This window comes from Staurois parvus, unplaced genomic scaffold, assembly GCF_062004578.1.
Source record: "Staurois parvus isolate SC_StPar_1 unplaced genomic scaffold, SC_StPar_1.0 ptg000011l, whole genome shotgun sequence".
Classification (NCBI taxonomy): domain Eukaryota; kingdom Metazoa; phylum Chordata; class Amphibia; order Anura; family Ranidae; genus Staurois; species Staurois parvus.
Window position 1 is genome coordinate 6488296 of NW_028317807.1, and position 20947 is coordinate 6509242.

The following is a 20947-nucleotide window of genomic DNA, read 5'->3' on the forward strand; positions in this document are numbered from 1 at the left end:
TTATTTTTTCTTAAACAAACCAAAAACCACTGAAAATTTTGAAAACAAAAACATTTTTTCTTTGTTTTTGTTATACAATTTTGTAAATAAGTGATTTTTCTCCTTCACTGATGTGCGCTAATGAGACTGCAGTGATGGGCACTGATAGGCTGCACTGATGGACACTGATAGGTGGCACTGATGGGCACTGATGAGGAGGCACTGGTAGGTTGCACTGATGGGCATTGACAGGCATCACTGATGGGCACTGAAAGGCAGCACTGATACATGACACTGATATATGGCACTGCTAGGCGGCACTGACTGGCACTGTTAGGCGGCACTGATGCGCACTAATAGGCGACACTGACTGGCACTGATTGGCAGCACTGATTGGCGGCACTGATTGGCTTTGATAGGTGGCACTGACTGGCACTGATGGGTGACATTGAAAGGCAGCTCAGATGGGCACTGATATGTGGCATTAATGTGCACTGGTATGCACTGATATGTGGCACTGATGGGCACTGGCACGTGGCACTGATGAGCACTGACTGCTGGCAATGATGGACACTGACAGGTGGCACTTCTGGGGCCACACTGATCATCAGGGCACACTGATCATCAGTGCCCTGATGATCAGTGTACATGTCCCCTCCACGGAAAGCCGATTACCGGCTCTCCTCTCCTCTCGAGCTGTCAGTGTGACAGCTCGAGAGGAGAGAAATGCCGATAACCGGCATTTCCGTGTTTACATGTGATCAGCTGTGATTGGACACAGCTGATCACATGACCGAGTCAACATCTTCGGCTCTTTTCTTTTGCCCACCAGTGAGTACCCATCTGTGCTCATCAGTGCCCGCCAGTGATTGCATATCAGTGCTCATCGGGGCCCGTCAGTGCCCATCTGTGCTCATCACTGGCCACCAGTCAGTGCCCATCTGTGCATATCAGTGCTCTTTAGCGCCCATCTGTGCTCATCAGTGCACATCTGTGCATATCAGTGCCCATCTGTGTACATCAGTGCTCATCGGTGACCATCTGTGCTCATCGGTGCCCAACTGTGCATATCAGTGCTCATCGGTGCCCAACTGTGCATATCACTGCTCATCAGTGCCCACCTGTGCATATCGGTGCTTAACAGTGCACATCAGTGCCCATCAGTGAGGGCTCATCAGTGCCCATTAGTGAGGGCTCATCAGTGTCCACCAGTGCTGCCTTATCACTGCAGCTTATCAGGGCCCCTCAGTGCTGTTTCATCACTGCAGCTTATCAGTGCTGCCTCATCCCTGCAACTTATCGGTGCACATCAGTGCTCATCAGTGCTACCTCATTACTGCAGCTTATCAGTGTCACTAATTCGTACACATCAGTGCCACCCTATCAGTGGATCCTCATTAGCACCCATCAGTGCACATCAGTGGCAGTTTATCAGTGCAGCCTCAGTGCAGTGCATTATTGCACATTAGTGCAACCTCATCAGTGCCCATTAGTGCAGCCTCATCACTTCACATCACCACCCATCAGTGCACCCTCATCAGCACCCATCAGTGCACCCCCATCAGCGCACCCTCGTCAGCACCCAGCAGTGCACCCCCATCAGCACACACAAGTGCATCCTCATCAGCACCCATCAATGCACCCTCATCAGCACCCAGCAGTGCACACCCATCAGCACACACAAGTGCAGCCTCATCAGCACCCATCAATACACCCTCAGTGCACCCTCATCAGCACCCATCAGTGCATTTTGTGTAAAAAAAAAAAAAAAGTTTTAATTTTTCTTTCCACATATTCCTAAACCTTGGGGGAAAAAACAACATGTTCAAAAGACTCATTATGCCTCATATAATATTTGTTGGGGTGTTTGTGTCTCAAAATGGGGGCCATTTTGTGGGTAATTCCATTGTCCTGGTGCTTCAAGGCCTTAGGAAGTGTAATAGGTAGTCAAGATATTAGATGTGTAATTTATGTCCCTAGAACACCTGATGGTGCTCCTTGCATGTTGGGACTCTCTATGTGGTCAGGCTGTGGAAAAGTCTCACACATTTGGTATCATTCTAGTCAGAGGAGCAGCAGAATGTATTTTGGGGTGTAGTTGCAAGTATGTCTGTGCTGTGTGTGAGAAATAACTTGTTAATATGACAATTGTGTGGGGCAAAAAAAAATAAAATCTTAATTTTCCAAAGAATTGTGGGAAAAAATTACAACTTCAAAAAACTCACCATACCTCTTACTAAATAGTTTTGAATGTTTACTTTCCAAAAAGGGATCATTTAGGGGGTATTTGTACCAGGGCTGTGGAGTCAGTAGATAAATGTTCCGACTCCTCAGTTTTTTGTACTTCCGACTCCGACTCCTCAGTTTTTGTACCTCTGACTCTGACTCCGACTCCTCTGTATTAATATGCAAATGTATTTTATACATTCCTTGAAGGAAAGAAAGGCTACATACATGTCATTACCACAGGACTACTGGCTGGGAAGCCAACAGTCTACTGTATTGAACAGTTTAAGCAAAAGACAAACACAATGAAAACAACAAAGTTTTATTAATTTTTTTTTATTAATTAATCAAGTGGCTGGATAGTAGCAGCAGGCATAAACATCAGGAACAGGAACTTTACCAGTCCAAAAATACAAACCACATTATTTGGTTGTTTGAGAACAAAAACAAAGCTTATCTATATGAACCAAAAACAAAATCTGTAAAACCTAGAAATGGTTTATATTAATCTTGAAATGTAGTTAAAGGCTTAGCAAATGCAAATCAATTCAATGTAGAGTTCTAAGGAAGAGAATTGCCTCTGCCAGATCCTCTTTCATAGAGGCTCTTAAGTCAGACTTTATTATTTTAGGGCTGAAAATAATCTTTCGACACTGACTTGGGTGGGTGGCATTGCAGTAACTATTCTGGCCACATCACTAACGATCTCTGGATAAACAAGGATGGCTTCTTCAACAGTAAGTTTTGATGAGCGATCATACTTTTCAACTTCTTCTAGTGCTTTATAAAACTCCTGTTGTCATTTTTTTATTTGGACATTTACTGGTTCTGTAACGCTTATGCAACGTCGCTTTCGTTTAGCAACTTCTATTTTGTTTAAGAAGGAATCAAAGTCTAATTCTTTGTTTGAAGAAGATGATCCTGAGTTACCACTATTGCTTAAAAGAACTTCATCCTGTGGAGGTATTTCAGGTCGTAATCCCTTCATGCGAACTGCTACATCATAGAGGGCCTTTTTCCCAGTAGCAGTCTGTTCACTGTTCAACAAAATTCGGCTCATTGGGTTGACATAAATAGCCGCTAACAAGATTTCATTTTCCAGCAAAAGACTCTCTCTTTTCATCATTGAAGATGCAATTCCCTCAGCTATTAACCCTCCATTTTTGTTCAGGCAATATAACAGGCTCTTCCATTCCAAGAGGAATTTACCCGGGGTTAGATCGTCACATTGCAACCTATACAGAAAAACATGCACAGACATGTACTGTACACACACACAACACAGGGCCTACATTTTAGTACTCAGAGCATATAAACAATCTGCACTATACATAAACATTCATACATTCCTGCAGCACCACACTTACAAACCTAGGATAGACAGTTTCTTCCAGAAACATGTACACGTCTTCCCTCATACTGACAAGCAGGCATGCAGGTTTTAAAATAAATATTAACACTTACAGTTGAATCCAAGAAGCTGTTCCACCAAGTTCTTCTAAGCTCTTCTAGCAGAGAGAGGTGGTTGGGCAGAAGCTGCTGCCTTCTCCTTTTTGTGTGCTGATCTGCTGCTGAAGATAGGGCAGTGGGAGGATCCAGGAAGGGGCATTTATTATAAAACATGATTTCCCTAGTAGAATCCCATAGTCATGTTTAAAGTTTAAGTTAACAATCGGAGTTTAAAAGTTTTTATAGTCTTAGCTAAATGGCAGCAGTTTTTCCAATGGTTTACAGCTTCAGTCTTGAACTATTGACCATCCATTCCCTTCACTTATACAAGGGTCTCTAGTCCTGCAAAAAATATATTTACTTAATCCCTTATCAGTGAGAGGCTAGGTTACCCATGGGCGCTGCGTTCCCTGTAACAGCAGAACACAACACTATGGAAAGTATAAGTATTGCCGCTCCTAATTGTGCGTTGCGTGCCATATAGTGAAGCACATGAAAAGCATGCTTCTTCACGGTCTCTTAACGTGTTCGTTTTGCGGTTACGTGAGGCACTGCATGCATTGGTCTTTATTCTTACAGTAGAGAAGTCATTAATTATAACTTTTTGTGAATTGGGACATTTAAACTTGCTTTTTTTTTAATTCCAATCTAAATTTAATCGGAGTCGGAGCATTGTTTGCCGACTCCGACTCTAGGTACCCAAAATTTCCTCCGACTCCACGACTTCGACTCCACAGCCCTGATTTGTACTGTCCTGGCTTGTTAGGGCCTCAAGAATTTAGATAGGCCATCGGTACATCAGGTGTGATCAATTTTCAATGATTGGTACTATAGCTTGTAGACTATATAGCTTTCACACAGACCAAATAATATGCACTGATTTGTGTTATTTTTACCAAAGAAATATAGCAGTATAAATTTTGGTCAAAATTTATGAAGACAAATTACGTATTTGCAAAATGTTATAACAGAAACTAAGAAAATCTAATTTTTTTCAAAATTTTCAGTCTTTTTTTAGTTTATAGTGCAAACAAATAAAAAAACCCAGTGGTGATTAAATACCACCAAAAGAAAGCTCTATTTGCGTGAAAAAAAGGATGAAAATTTTATATGGGTACAGTGTTGCATGACAGTAATTGTCATTCAAATTGTGAGCACACTGAAAGCTGAAAATTGGCCTGGACAGGAAGATGGTATAAGTAGGCAAGTGGTTAACAAAGAAAACCCCTTCCCATTTCATGCTGTCAGCAACGGCACCACATGAAAGATAAATGTGACAAGGCCTGAGAAAGAAAATAATTTTGTTACACAAGAAAGGTGAAGGCTACAAGAAGATCAGCAAAGCTTTACTTATCAGTCATAATACTGTAGTAAACGTGATACAAAAATTCAACATAGATTAATCTGCAACCATCTCACAGATATGTCAAGACCATCCACTGAAGTAACACTTCGACAGTGAGTCTTCTGATGAGAAAGGTTGAATAAAATTGCCATGCAAGTTTACTGCAGTGAGCTAAGGAAGTAGAAAGCCAAACTGGGGTTTTCTGTGACACAATAGGGCGTACACTGCAGAGGAATGGCATGCATGGGTGTCGTCCATGATGGAAGCCTCTTATAAAGCCCATGTACAAAAAACATGCCTAGAATTTGCCAGGGCCCATGCTGAAAAAGAAGATGATTACTGGGACTCTGTATGAGACCAAGATAAATGTTTTTTCAACTGATGGCTTAAAAATTGTTTGGTGTCGCAAAGGCGAAGAGTACAAAGAAAAATGCATGGTGTCTACAGTGAAACATGGTGGTGGCAGTGTCCTTCTGTGGGGCTGCATGAGTGCTGCTGGTGTTGAGAAGCTGCATTTCATTGATGGTATCATGAATTCACAGATGTACTGCTCTATATTGAAAGAGAAGATGCTACCATCACTCTGTGCCCTTGGTCATTGTGCACTTTTCCAACATGACAATGATCCAAAACATACATCTAAGGCCACTGAAGAAGAACAGGGTGAAAGTGATTCAGTGGCCAAGTATGTCTCTGGATCTGAACCCAATATAAAAAGATAGATGGAGCAATATGTCACCAACTTGTTCATTCCATGCCTAGAAGACTTGGTGCTGTCCTTACAAATCATGGAGGTCATAAGAAATACTGGATGTAGTAGTATTTGTTGTGGGGTGTATTCATTTTTGCATCAACTAATTGGAGTAAAACTGAAGATTTTGTCATCTAAGTTATATTATCAACCTTACTTTCATTTAATGAGCTAAACAAATATTCTATAAAACTCAGTTTTGTAAAAATTTTGGAAATTGTTCTTGTGTTCATTGGGATATTGATTAAAATCTTACTTTTCAAAAGGGGTGTACTCATTTATGCTGATCACTTTATATGCATATAGCCAGCAAAGATCACAAGAAAGGCTCTAGTCAGGTTTTAGTTGGTTTCTAATACACTATACAATCTAATTCAGTGTTTCTCAACCTTTTTTCGGTCAAAGCACCCTTTAAAATTATAGACAGTCCCGAGGCACCCTTTAAAATTATGGACAGTCTTGAGGCACCTCATTCTAAAATAGGGTGCCTCTAGAGTGTCCGTAATTTTAAAAGGGCACCCCATTCTAAAATGTCAAAAACTATTCTAATAGTTTTATGTAATGCAGCAACATCCACACATGTAGAACACCCAACATTAGAGGGGATTTATTCTTCCAAAGCAAATACAATTTTGCACACTGGTACTGACCAGTATTCCAATGTTTCTCTTCTCCCTCAGTTTTTATCCATCACTGAGCTAATGTGACCCCAGCACTGATGGAGGGGGGAGGGGAGGGTCAAACTAGGATGCTGTGCAGGCAACCGACATCCTCCTTATCAACTGATGATGTCATTGGTTGTCAGGGCGCTGGCGGCTAGAAGGTCGTAATGGTGCACAATGAAAACCTGTGACTTTGTGTAACTAAAAGGAAGGCTTGTTCCACCTGCTGGCTTGTATACAAGTTTTGGGCAATTTATAGACATTTTGCCAAGGCACCCCTGAAGAAACCTCAAGGCACCCTGGTTGAGAAAGGCTGATCTAATTATAAAATATCCTTTTGGTCTACTACTGATTATGAAGTGCAAGACATTGTACAGTTTATGGCCAGCCTAACATCTTAAAAACACCTGCTGGTTGTGTACAATAGAAGCCTGGCAGACTGCTAAGATCTGTTCTCGTAGAAAAAAAAGCTAAGATTTCAGTGCCTCAGTTGTGATCTTGGAAAATCTACAATACTTATAGATACAAATGTAAATGTATGGTTGTTTTGAAGTGCTTTTATGACTTGTTCCAAATATGTAAATACTTTAACGTGCATGATCTGGACACAGATTCACCTTACTACTTTAAATATAGCCCCCGTAACAGTATAGGTCCCTCAGTATGTTACTAGGAAGAAGTGTATGCTTGAATATTAAGGCCCCAGTGGAGCTACAAGTTGGTGGATGTTTTCCCCTTTGGGGAAAGCAAGGGACTCCTTTTTTGGAGATGGGATGGGATACAAAAGCTCACCCCACCCCCCATTGTTCCAGGGACTAGAAGTAAAAGAAGAGTCCTGAGTTTGGAGAAAAGATTTCAGATAGCCCTTGACTGAAGTATGCAGATGTACCAAGTAATGTTATTTCTACAGAAGAAGGTTCATGTAAACCCACATTACACCCAAAAAAGGCAACATCTAAATAACGAAAATAAGTAGTAGATTTTTTCCAAGTAGCTTAATAAGAAAATCTGAACTTTTCAGGAAACTTTTCAGATAGCAGCATCACTGATTTATCAGAAAAATCTATTTAACCCAAAATACTTATCCCTAATATTAGGTATTTGATACAGGTTCACAGGGATTTGTTTGTACCTAAGCTGCTTTGCTTCCACATACAAGTCAATGGAAAGGCAAAAGGAACACGATAGCAGCTCAAAGCAACACAACAGCAAGTCAAAGCAATCTAAATGCAACCCAAAACATGCTGGGGAACATGTATCAATCCTTTCACAAGACAAAGCAATGTTAAACAGTTGCAGGGGGAACATTATGAGACAGATTTCTTGTATGAACTCCTTTGACTGAGACTGACTGAATAAAACCTGCTTCTGACCACTTACCAACTATGAAACTGTTTAGACTGGACATCTGTCCTATCTTCAGTAATAAATATGACTTTGAACTTTGCAAACTGTCGCATGTGGCCTAGATTGTAAGCTCGAAAGAGCAGGGCCCTCAATCCCCTCATGTTTTGCATTGTATTGGTATTGTTCTGTCACATGTTCTGTCCCACTTTGTAATGTACAGCGCTGAGCAAACTATTGGCGCTTTATAAATACTGTATAATAATAATAATGTGGCTGCCCAGGAGTACAAACACACTGGTCTGTAAACCAGTCACACAGACTTTGCTGGAGATGACACACCTGGATTTGAAACTAAATGTGTCACTAATTTGCTCAAAAAATACCCCCACATGCCTATTAAGCCCATCAAATACCTATAGAATAATTAAATCCAGGAGTTCATTAGAAAAATATAGAAACCTTAGAAAAAGAGAGACAAAATTAGTTTTTACTGATAAAGCAATTTTTAAAAATTCAACCAACCTTTTTTTTATTTATATTTTAGAAAGCATTGTCTACATTGGGTTGGGTCAGTCTTCCCGCATTTATCTTCTAATCATGTAGCTCTGCTTACACTTTTGGAAAATCCCTATGCCACAGCAGCTGAATGTACTGTAATTTCCAACTTTTCATAATTATAAATAATAAACCTTTATGATTCTACAAAAGTAATGACCCGGTGAATGGTACTCAGTAAAACAGAATAAAGTCCCTCCAGACTTTTCCCAAAACGTTAACCTATAGCAAGATCTTTTTCTTTTTAGGGATTTCCCACGTCATAATAATCACGAGTGCATATGTCTTATGTGAGTACTTATGCCTTACTTCCCTTATTAGGGCCAATGATTCATGAAGGACGGTATTATCAGGTTAGTTGGCTGTTAGTTGAGCAGAGCCTTGCTTGGTTTGGTAGACTCAAGTCTTCTGGTTGAACCTTTTTATTTTTCAGTGCTTCTTACTCAATACAAGCTTCTGTTTTGTTAAAAACTGTCATTTTTTCTTCATTTCAACTACAAATGTTTCAGTATCTTCTAAGTCATCACCTGCAAATCTCATTGAGCAATTTCTAGATGTGTTGGGAATGACAGTTATGTTATAAATATGTTTTATTCTGTGAATTTTGAATCTTGGTATAGAGATGTGCTGGCTGTAATTGTACCAGTTGAATGATTCTCTTTCAGCTTGACATGAAATATAAAACTTCTACAGTCCAAATTTTAGGTCATTGGTAAAAAAAGAATGGTTTTCTGTCTGTGTATAATCTTTATCTTTTTCTGAGTGGATTCTATTGGCAACAACTTTTTCTCTGATTTTAGGGTCCTTTTACACCAACCACGTTCTGAAATGCATCATTTTAACATTTGGGCTAGTGCCCATTGTATAGTGCAGTGAGGGGTACGTTGCACTGTTTGCTTTCTTCTTTCTTTTAACTTCATTGAAGTTTGAAAATGTACATTTTATTCATGTTTATCACAGCAGCATATTGCAATGTGGTATGAACAAAGCACATAAGAAACTTATTATCTATGTGCCTTTGTGGGGCACAGATACAGATCACTGCCCATGGTGCGAACAAGCCTTTAAATGAATTTGTCTAGGTGCAGTCTGAGTAGGGGCACACTTCCCCAACCTATACCACCTACAGAGTTTCAATTAGACAGAAACAGTCAAAAAGCAATTAGTCAATGCTGGGCTTTCTCTTTATAAAGTTCAGTATGCTCTTCAATCTGTGTCCTGCAAGCACACTGTGTTAGATGTTTATGTGTAAGATCCCTATTTTATAAATAACAAGAAAGATTTCAGAATAATAGAGAAACTTATAAACAGTAATAAATGGTAACTTTGACAAAATTGTTTACTTTTATTGCATGAAATATATACATTAAATGCTGCCTTCATTGTGCAGGGCTTCACTTTTTCATCCAGGTAATGCTTTTACGATTTAGGTCACTCAAAAGCTTGTTTCAGATTAGCTGGTGTTTCAGGAACACAATTTTGTATATTGTTTGAAAGTTCACTAGATATTTCCAAGTCTGCATTCCTCTTAGAGGTAAAGTAGAGGTAGAGGAGCACCGTAGATGTGCTGAGGCCTAGACATCTTGCTTACAACAACATTCCCTGGCAGGCTCTACTCTCATCTCAAGGTTCTTTGTCCTCACACATGTGATGTGAGTAATTTGTTTATGTCTGTGTTCTATTAATACGTGGAAACGTGAAATGAGTATGTGTATTTCACCACACCCTGATAATCAGTCATTGTATGAAAATCAAAAGAGGAACAATTATGGATTTTCACAACCCTGATACAGATAGTAGTAAATGTCACCTTGTCACGTTTCCCAAACTATCATATGCTGAACAGGATGAATGGCCACATATAGTTTTCTTTCTAATTCTGCTACATGTGTATGGTTATTGGGACCCCATAAACCATTTTCTTCTAAATATTGTATTATTTGACATTGCATTGGGGTTATTTTCTTTAAGGCGAGCCTTAAATAATGTCCTGTTTGCATTAGCTATAACGGTATTACACACTTTTGCCCCAGAACTGACATTGGATTTAATCCTTTGCTAGGTCCGTAAAGCGATTCTAAAGTTACATTTTTTTCTTTGTAAAATAACATGTCTATACTTACCTGCTGTTTGCAGTGGTTTTGCACAGAGCAGCCTGGATCCTCTTTTTTGGGTCTCTCCTGGACCTTCCTGTCTGTCGGGTGCCCCCACAGCAAGCAGCTTGCTATGGGGGCACCCGCTGCTCCATATGTCCACTCACACACTCTCCTCCCAAAGCTTTGGCCAGCTGTGCCTTTTTTCCTCTTTGGCTGTATGCCAAGTGTGTGCAGTCTCTCTCTTAGGCTTCCATGTTTCATGTACAGTATTCCTATAGAGAATCCAATAAAGGATAACTAGAATGTGAATGGTGCAAATAAAACAATGTTGCTTTAATCATAGGAAAGAAAATATGTAGGACAGTCCAGATACAAAGGATAGTTAGGACTTGACTGTGATAAGGAGATCTGTAATTGAATTGGGTTATAAGTTACATTACACTATTACTTGACTACAATATTCACAAAACTCTGCAGCCAAAATCCTCACTAGGTCTGGTACAAGTGATCATATTACCCCTATCTTGGAGTCCTTACACTGGCTACCCGTCGGGTTTCACATAGACATTAAGATCCTCTTGCTCACCTAAAAGGCTCTTCTTGGCTTGGCACCCCATTAACTGTCTGAACTTTTATCAACTTACTCCCCCCCCCCTTGTAACCTCTGTTCCTCAAATTCTGGTCTTCTGTGTGTCCCAACTACTCACCTACACTTTATGGGAGACGAGCCTTCTCCTGCTATGCTCCAAAACTTGGAAAATCACTTCCAAAGTACATCAGAGAGTCATCTTCTCTAAACTAATTGAAATCAAATCCAAAACCTTTTTTCAGACAAGCTTTCATGTAATTGTCCCTTTGTTTTCCTTTGTTTTATCTTGTAAATTTCTTGTGTTTCCTGCAAATACTTTAAGAAGCTACCATTAACCGCTTAACCTCCTCGGCGGTATGATTCTTTCCGATTTTTTGTGCTGAAAGCGGTACCATTTTTTTGCATGGAAATATGTAGTTTTTTATTGTAGGCTGTTATTTTTAGGAATAACTCACTGAAATCTGTCCGAACAAGAGTCTATTAAACATTCCGGATATGATAAAATTTGAAACACGAAATCATAAATTATAATTTAATAAATAATCATAAAAAATAATAATATAATAATAATAAATTTAATTCAATAATATAATCAAACCAAAAACACTGAAATTTGAAATACAGAGGCAAATTTGCACATCGCTGAGCAAAGTCGCAAAATCGTTTTCAGTGTCTGATGACGAATTTCCCCACAAATCATTATCACTCAATTCTGCAAGTGGTTCTGATTTACTATCGCTGTTCTAAAACCGCTTTTGACGTAAAGGGACGCTTTTTGGACGCCATGGACTTTTCTAAGTTTCCAGGCAAAAAGAACAGTAAAAATGCAGGCAGGGCACAGGACAAAGCAGTAGGGACAAAATGTATGTGAAATGCATTGAAATAGCAATGACAGCAAAAATGAAATTTTTTAAAAAATTCAAATTTCCCGCCGGTTCCGGCGCCCGTACGTCCCGACGTCACAGGGACTGGAACACAGGAGCCGGATGCCGGAATCGGCCGGAGGAGATGGCCGGGGACGCTGGAGGGGACACATCGCGGGAGCGAAGGACAAGGTAAGTGCTGCAGGGACCCCCAGAACAGCGCCGCATGGTAATCCCGAGTGTAGCTCGGGGTTACCGCTTTTGGTATAGAAATTTTACCCCGAGCTACACTCGGGATTACCGCTAAGGAGGTTAAGGACCGCCCTGTAGAAGATATACTGCTACAAGACAGCACCTGTGCGCAGAATCATGTATATATTTATATATATACGTCATTTCACCATTCACAGCCGTGGATGTCAATCACCGGGTCCCGGCCGGTAATTACCCACCAGCACCCGATGATTAACGAGCATCTCCGACAGGGAGGAAGATTGTTTTGTTTACAATCTTCCTCCCTGTCAGCACGATCAAACTGTTCGGGATGGCTGTGCACAGTAAAGCCATCCGATCAGTGTGCTTACAGTGAAGAACACACACCCCCACCCCCTAGTAAAATACTCCAAGCACACAGTTAACCCTTTGATCGCCCTTCACATTAACCCCTTCATGCCCAGTGCCATTAGTACAGTGTTAGTGCTTTTTTAGCACTGATCACTGTATTGGTGTCACTGGAGTGTCAGTGACACCAAGTAAGTTCCCCCCACAGTGTCAGAATGTCTGCTGCAGTGCCATTAAAAGTCGCTTATCATCGCCATTACTAGTAGAAAAAAAATTTCAATTATCTATACCGCCATTTATAAATGCTATAACTTTCACGTAAACTAATTAATTTACACGTTTTGGGATTTTTTTTTTAGCAAAGACATGTAGCAGAATTTTTCGGCCTAAATTTATGACGAAATTAGATTTTTTACATTTTTTTAATGGACATGTTTAATAGCAAAAAGTCCAAAATATTGTTTTTTTTTCCTAAAATTGTCAGTCTTTTTTTGCTTAAAGTGCAAAAAATATAAAAACCGCACAGGCAATCAAATACCACCAAAAGAAAGCTCCATTCATAGGGAAAAAATGTCGTAAATTTCATTTGGGTGCAGCGTTGCATGACCGTGCAATTATCAGTTAAAATAACGCAGCGCCGTAACGCAAAAAATGTCCTGGTCATAAAGGCGGGTAAATCCTCAGGAGGGCAAGTGGTTAAAGGCACTATGTAAAATAAAGTTGTATATTATTGTTATTATTATTACATTCATTTACAAAATCTTTTTAAATTTAATTTGTAGTTTTGGAACTTTTTTATTTTATTTGAAACACTTTGCTAACTGATGTACAAATGTACATTATGTTTAACCTCTTCCCGCCTGCCGTATGCACATATGTGGCCTCTCGGCGGGTGAGCCTTAACACAGAGAGGCCGCATATATGCCTACCAAAATGTAAACAATGCTGTCGGTCACAAGCTTTCCGATCATGTGACTGCTATGACAGCCAATAATGACAGTCACATGACTGAAATGCCCACCTCCTGACGTATGAAACCTCTTAAAGGGATGGGAGGGCCAGCGGGAAGGGGTTAACAAAATAATACAAAACTTTTCTATCTCAAAAACTAGAAAGTATTTTGTATAGTTGTGTTTGCTATAAGTAGACTTACATTCTTTGCAGGGGGCCATGTGCCTTACTCATAGCTGTGTCACACTCACGTCACAGTATTTTATAGTCACATGGCCATGATAAACATTTCGTGCCATTTTTTTTGCTTGTGGTGGCTGTATTTTGGCACTCTGTCTATTCTATCTTGTCATATGTAAGATAAAGCAGATTGCTTATTCTACTGTCACTTTAGTGGTTTACCACCGCCATGTTTCCTGTTAGCGCACAGCTGAAGACCCTAACTTGTTGTTCACAGCATTTGGGAATATTAATCTTTTCTCTTGTCCAAAGAAAGTTAGAAAGTTTGTAGCTTCAGTTTTCAATGCTGGAGGTTCAGTAGAAAGCCCCTGTCAGATTTGACTCTTTCTGCTGTTTTGAACTGACTTTGATGGGTCCCTAGTGCACAAAAAATCACCATGGTCTATTAGAATACCAAACTCCAATTATATCACTTTGGTATGTACTACTACTTGAAATTAGGTTAAATTCCTGTGTCCGGGGGCCAAAATAGTTTGGTGTTTGGATTAAAGTGGACCCAGACTCAGCAACCATATCTTTTAAGCAATACGAGGCAATGGGTTGATTTACTAATGACAAATAGGATGAACCCTTTGCAAAGGAAGTTGCACTTTGCAAGGGAATTTGCCCAGAGCTTAGTGATTGAGGTAAAGCTCTCCTGACTTCCATCATTTAATCATGTACAAGCAAAAATGCTGTTTCTTTTTTTATTTTACTTGCATGTGGTTGGGTATGCTTTGCAAAGTGAAATTACAACTTTGATAGGTCCCTAGTGCACACAAAATCACCATGGTCTATTAGAATAACACACTCCAATTATATCACTTTGGTATGTACTACTACCAGAAATTAGGTGAAATTTCTGTGTCCGGGGGCCAAAATAGTTTGGTGTTTGGATTAAAGTGGACCCAGACTGAGCAACCATATCCTTTAAGCAATACAAGGCAATGGGGTTGATTTACTATTGACAAATAGGATGAACCCTTTGCAAAGGAAGTTGCACTTTGCAAGGGAATTTGCCCAGACCTTAGTGATTGAGGCAAAGCTCTCCTGACTTCCATCATTTAATCATGTACAAGCAAAAATGCTGTTTCTTTTTTTATTTTACCTGCATGTGGTTGGGTATGCTTTGCTAAGTGAAATTTTACCAAGCACTGGGACTAAACACCCATTTACTAGTCTCTGTGGAAAATTTCCAAGTGAATTTGCAAGTGAACAGCCTATTTGCCATTAGTAATTCAACCCCAAAGTGTCAGTTTATATTTAGATAATTTTTAAGAAGCCATTCAGATTAAGAGTAAAATGTCTTCAACAGTACAGAAAAAAATCCAGCTGAATGTGACTACTACTTTGGCCCCATACACAATGGGTGTTTAGCCCCAGTGCTTGGTGCTTTAGCATTTAGCTGTGGGAGTAGGGCGCAAGTGCACCATTCAGACCCAGCAGCTTGTCAAACTCTAAGAGGCTGACAGCTGCTGCAGCTGGACATTGCATCTATCTGTATGAAAGGTTTGTGTAGCCTCTCATAGAATTCAACAGGCTACTGGCAGGGGGGGTTGCACGATACACCTGTGCCTTCCGCCCACAGCTCATCACCAGAGCCCCATACATCAGGGCAAAATGCCCAGTGTGGGGCCTTAAATAACAGTTAAATAGTTGAAGTCATCAGAGCCCCCCCCCCCCATTATTGTGTGCATGGAAAAGTATAACGACATATTACATTTGCCTCCTTACATTCTTTCCCTAGATAATTAATGGCGCTCCTGTTAAGCTTTCCCTACTCCTGCTACACAACCATCAATATTAAAAGACCCTAGGAAATGAATTTGCACTTTATCTCAGAGCATATATCATGGCAACATGTATAAAGTGTAAGAATAAGTAACTAATGAATTTCTCTTTGAAATGATGTGTTTAAACAAGGCCAGAGAGAAGAGTGTTGTTTTTTCCATCTCTCAGTATGCGTGGTGAGTTGTAAATCCCCATTACCAAACCGTATGATGTAATGGACAGTTTTGTAACTCTAAGACTTTCACTTTCGTTTCAAAAGTGAATTATCATTTTGATGTGGTTGTGTATTATACCATCTTGCACAAGAGGTTCAGTATCGATTGCCTTGAAGAGAGAATGTGCCCAGCAGTAAAGAATATACAGGAGGTGAGTATTTAAGGCACCATTCTGAAATGATAACAGAAGAAAAGGCAGGAAACCCTGATTATAATTGTAATATTATGGCTTTGGAGAAAAACTCAGCTTAGCTGCTGAGCAATTGACCTTTGGCAACATTTAGAACCAGCTTAGATACACCATGTAGGCCCTTTATTCATTGTTGTCACCAGATATAATTATCAGAAAGATCTGTAGGTGCTACAAATCTCTACCTTAAGTGCCCGATCACACTGGTGCGATTTCAGGTGATTTTTGCGAATTGAAATTGTACCTGAAATCGCATCTAGTGAATGTCAGTGTCTTAACGTGCGATTTGCTGCAGTGCAATTTCTAAAGTAGTTCTTGCATTACTTTTTCTGCGGTTTTGTTGCAATTTCATATACATAAAATATAATGGAAATCGCACTGAAAATTGCAAGGAAAAGTTGAAAATCTTCACAAATAGCAATAAAGACTGCAGAAATCACACCTGAAATCGTGCTGAAATTGCTGCGATGTGACCAGTGACTAAGGTTGCCGGAGTGACATGGTCCTCATTAGTTACAGGTTGGGAGTAATGTTGATTTGTAGAAGTTCTCCAGTTCACATTACAGATTGCAGCAGCTGTTTCTCCAGAGCAAGTTTATGAAAATGATAGAAGTTTTTGATCTCATTTCCTTTACCCTCCCTTACCCTCCCTTACCCTTTCCTTATATACAATTTTGTGCTGATATTTGCCCCACTCTTTTACCTGGCTGACTAATGTGGAACACCGTGCAGTGTTTAGTATTTTATTTTATGTGCTGTATATATACACTGATAAAGCTACAGTTATGATTAAACAAGCAAATAATTTATATTTAATATCCATTTAGACAGAAAAAATAGAATAATTGATGTTGACAGTTGTCTGGGAGCAGAACTGATGATAAAATTGTGGGGTGTTGGATTTGTATCTGCTTTTGCAATTTTTATGATACTAAACATTCAATTCAAATGTTATTTTTTGAAAGCATGTTAGGAAAAGAACTTTAGTTTTCACTTATACAATTACCACACATTAGCAGTGTGTTGTAGTGCCATTCATTGTGAATGGTACCCTAATAGACAGTTATATGCCCTTAATTTTTAATGGCACCCCAGCACAATGTTACAGCAGCCTGCAACGCACCTGCACTGCAGCGCAGCGCACAACGTGTATACAGTGGACTTGGTGTATTTTGGAAAAAAAGGTGATGACTGTTTCTCAGGCGTTCAGGTAGAACACCTGGTATTGCATTGCATTTGAGCATTAAAATGGAACTATGGTCTGTTGTGGGGCTACTCATTGTAAATGGCACCCCAAAGCACTATTACAATAGCCTTTTTGCACTCACAGCACAGTGCAGCACAAAGCACATGGCATGCGTTGTGGTGTACTGAATTAAAAAAGTATTTTTTTTTTGTTTTTTCTTAAGGTCTTCATAAACCACTTTAGGACCACCTGCCATTGTACTGTGGACAGGCGGTACAGTGCCTGTACGTCGCTGGCTTCTCCTGGGTACAGTCTAATTTTGTCCGCAGGTCCCAGCCAATGATTCATGGCCGAGTCTTGCTGATCGGCTGTGTCCAATCACACCCCAGAGCCCTGTATTGACAATCAACACAGGCTTCTATACAGAGGGAAAGATCTCTTTGTTTCTTCTCCCAGCAAGAAGAAGAAACAAAGAGATGTTAAGTAAAAAGCAGCTCATAATACACACATTAACACTTGTTAGGCACACACTTAACCCCTTGATTACCCTGAGATGTTAACCTCCACCAAGCCTGTGTCAGTAGTACTGTGACAGTGCATAGTATTATCACTGATCATTGTATTAGTGTCACTGGTGATGTCAGCGTCAGTTCCCACCCAGTGTCAGTTAGTGTCAGATTGCCCACCACACTATCACAGTCCCACTATAAGTCACTAACCATCGCCATTACTATTATTAAAAAAATCCAGTATATATACAGGCAGTACCCAAGTTCTGAAAATTTGAGTTACGAATGAATGAACAAGGGAGACATAAGAGGTGAGAGAAAATCTACCGCTAGGAAGGGAAATTCACTATAAAAGTTATTATGGGAAAAAGACATCTCCACTGAAGGTTTATCAAGGTTTATCACTTGTCCTCCACAACCCAAATTTTTCAAAATCCAATTGTCCCATGGACAGAAAGTGAGGTGAAATCTTCTGAACAGGGTCACAGACAGCAAAACAAACATTACTGGGGTGTTAACCCTTCCCTGTGCTATCCAAAAAACTTAAAAATATTTTTTTTGTCTGGACCTACACTTAAAAAATGTACCTGTTCCAAATTACATAAAAATTCAACTTAAGAACAAACCTACAGACCCTATCATGTTCGTAACCCAGAGACTGCCTGTACCATAGTTTTTAGATGCTATAACTTTCAAGCAAACCAATCAACGTACAATCATTGGTATTTTTTTTACCAACAAGCGCTATTTGTGTGAAAAAAAAAATTATATAAATTTTGTCTGGGTACAGTGTTGCGTGACTGAGTTAACGTAGCGCAGTGCTAAATAGCGAAGGAAGGCCTGGTCATAAGGGGGTTAAACCCTCCGGAGATGAAGTGGTTAATGTAGCACACCTTAAAGTGGTTGAAAAGGTTAAAGTTTTTGTTTTTACCCTAATTAATTCTCTGCCCGAGAGCAACGGCGCTGTTCTCTCTCCTTCCTCACTGGAGAGAGGCCATTGGCTCTTGCTGCCATCAATCAAATCCAGTGAAGAGGGAACGAGGGGCCAGGCTGAGCAGCACTGTGTGTGTCAATAGACACACACAGTGTGGATCAGAATTGAGCCTGCAGGAGTGCACCCCTAGCAAACGGCTTGCTAGGGGGCTATTCAGCAAGGGAGAGGAGCCAGTAGAGGAACCCCAGAAGAGGAGGATTGAGGCTGCTCTTTGCAAAATCATTGCACAGAGCAGTTAAAAATCCAATTTAAAGCAGAATGAAACCCTCCTATCCTTTACAATTAAGGAAGATACCAAGTTAGTCTCTAAATTGCAGTTGACATGCACATGTGATCAGTTATGACACTACGATCAGTTATAACACTAGACATTTGATAGCTTGACAGTTTGGTAAAGAGCACAAGTAACCCTGGCAGTAATCAATCACAACATGCCATAAATGTAACTGTTTCAGGAAACAGTTAAATTGATGGGTTCCGTTGATGGATTTAGTATTAATGCATAATAACACACTGCATGCGCTTTAACAGAACACATAGGGGTTTGTTTATAAATGTTTTCACACAATATTACATATAAAAATGTGTGAATCTTGGTTGAAATTGTGGGAATCGTGTGAAAATAGTTATAAATACCGTAGACCCTATAATGTGAAGAGATGCTAAAACTCCCTGGAAAAAGTAAAATTTTCGTAGCAATACTCAGAGCATAAAACAGTCCTAGTCATGAAAATCCAACACAAGCTGGTCCATTTGTGTTGCTGGTTCTAAAATTCTGTATTATTATTTATTTAATTATTTCAGGTACTTATATAGCACTGTCAATTTATGCAGCACTTTACATAGATATTGTACATTTACATCAGTCCCTAACTCTCAAAGGGTGCACATTCTAAGGTCCCTAACTTACATTCATACATACACATACTAGGGCCAATTTAGACAGGATCCAATTAACCTACCAGCATGTCTTTGGAGAGTGGGAGGAAACCGGAGTTCTCGGAGGAAACCCACGCAGGCACAGGGAGAACATGCAAACTCCAGGCAGGTGGTGCCATGGTTGGCATTCGAACCAACGACCCTAGTACTGCCAGGTGGAAGTGCTAACCATTTAGCCACTGTGCTGCCCTTAATGCTGTAGACTGATTTATTCATTTTATTGAAACATTTCACTGACAAGAAGATACAAATACCTTTTCTTATGTGTATTATTTTATATGCAAAGCCATTGTGTTTATGTCTATTGGTTGCTATGCAGCTTCTGTTGTAGGAGTTCTATGTCAGGTGCCTGTTTTCAGGAAAGGAGAGTTAAAACAAATCTGTTTCATTTCATCCGTTTGTGTATACAGGATGTGATGTCATTCAGAAATTTTCTGTATCTTTCCATTTACATTTTCTCACCTCTGCTTTTTCTACAGATTAACCCAAATGAAGTATTTTGCCATAAAAAGAAACATTATCTTCTACATGCTGACTGTCCGGCGCAGCAGGTTACTGTGATGAGCAGGCATTCTGTTTCTGGTGCAACACTTCTGCAGATCGATGAAGAGCTGGAAGCAGAGGAGCGAGACATGATATTGTTCGCTTGTCGAGACATCACATCTCAGACAAATGTTCGGGAGCTGTTAAGTGAATTAAATGAAAAATCTGTACTTGGAATAGTTGAAGTGTTACGGCTGGTGAAAAGATTTGATCTTTTAAAAAAATACCTAAAGATGACAAAAATTGAAGCTGAACAATTAATAATGAAACAAAACAAAGTTATTTCGGATTACAGGTAAATACTTTATGTTGCCTTTTTTTGCTTTCTGATTTAAAAAAAAAATACTTTTAGCATTATATTGTATTGAATTGTACATTTGTTACCCCAACATTTCATATTCCTGATATGTGCTTGTTGTATCCTGTACTTATGGTAAAAAGTATCCTATTCTCTTTGTATTGCTTCCTCTGTGCAAAATATCAGTGATCCTGCCAGCCACCAATTTTCTATTTCAAACTGACCATGTTAGGCATAGAAGCACAAACTTCCGGACATTGCCAGTTTTCTGGCTGTGCTATGTACTCAGCCTGCCCGTCCTCCAATTGCCAATACCTGTGCTGACATGACCCCTGCACAGCTCTTCACTGGGAAGTTCAGTGAATTGCTTCTCCTCTGCATCTTGCTGACACCCCCCCCCCCCCCACACCTTTCCTTCCATAGTCTCCACTCCCACCTCTCTAAGCCCCTTATGCAGAGACAGAGGTTATTCAAACACGTATTAAAAAAGAAAAGGAAAAAAAGGTATTTATTCATTTTTTTTAAATTTATTTATTTATTTATTTTTTTGTATCTACAAACACGTTTTGCATTTCATTTCTGTTTTAAACTGAATGGTTGTTTTACAAAGTAAGGGTTCACATACAGTATACTTTAAAGCAGAATTCCTGCCTAACACCAACTATGTTTAAAAATGTTCCTTTCCCCTC

The 20947-nt window shown here is 39.7% G+C and overlaps 1 protein-coding gene and 1 long non-coding RNA gene across 3 annotated transcripts in view; one reads left to right on the forward strand and one right to left on the reverse strand.

The window, feature by feature from the left end:
- Nucleotides 1–20947, forward strand: part of CFLAR (CASP8 and FADD like apoptosis regulator) — a 98032-nt gene that overhangs the window by 31187 nt on the left and 45898 nt on the right. For both annotated transcript variants that reach the window (XM_089670306.1, XM_089670315.1), the window contains exon 2: nucleotides 19897–20255. In XM_089670306.1, the coding sequence (XP_089526432.1) occupies nucleotides 19897–20255 (359 nt within the window). The remainder of the gene's footprint in view (nucleotides 1–19896; nucleotides 20256–20947) is intronic.
- Nucleotides 2512–3793, reverse strand: LOC149473733 (uncharacterized). Its single transcript, XR_016312137.1, has 2 exons — nucleotides 3670–3793; nucleotides 2512–3440 (listed from the first exon to the last, which is right to left on the reverse strand). It is a non-coding gene; the product is annotated as an uncharacterized LOC149473733 (long non-coding RNA).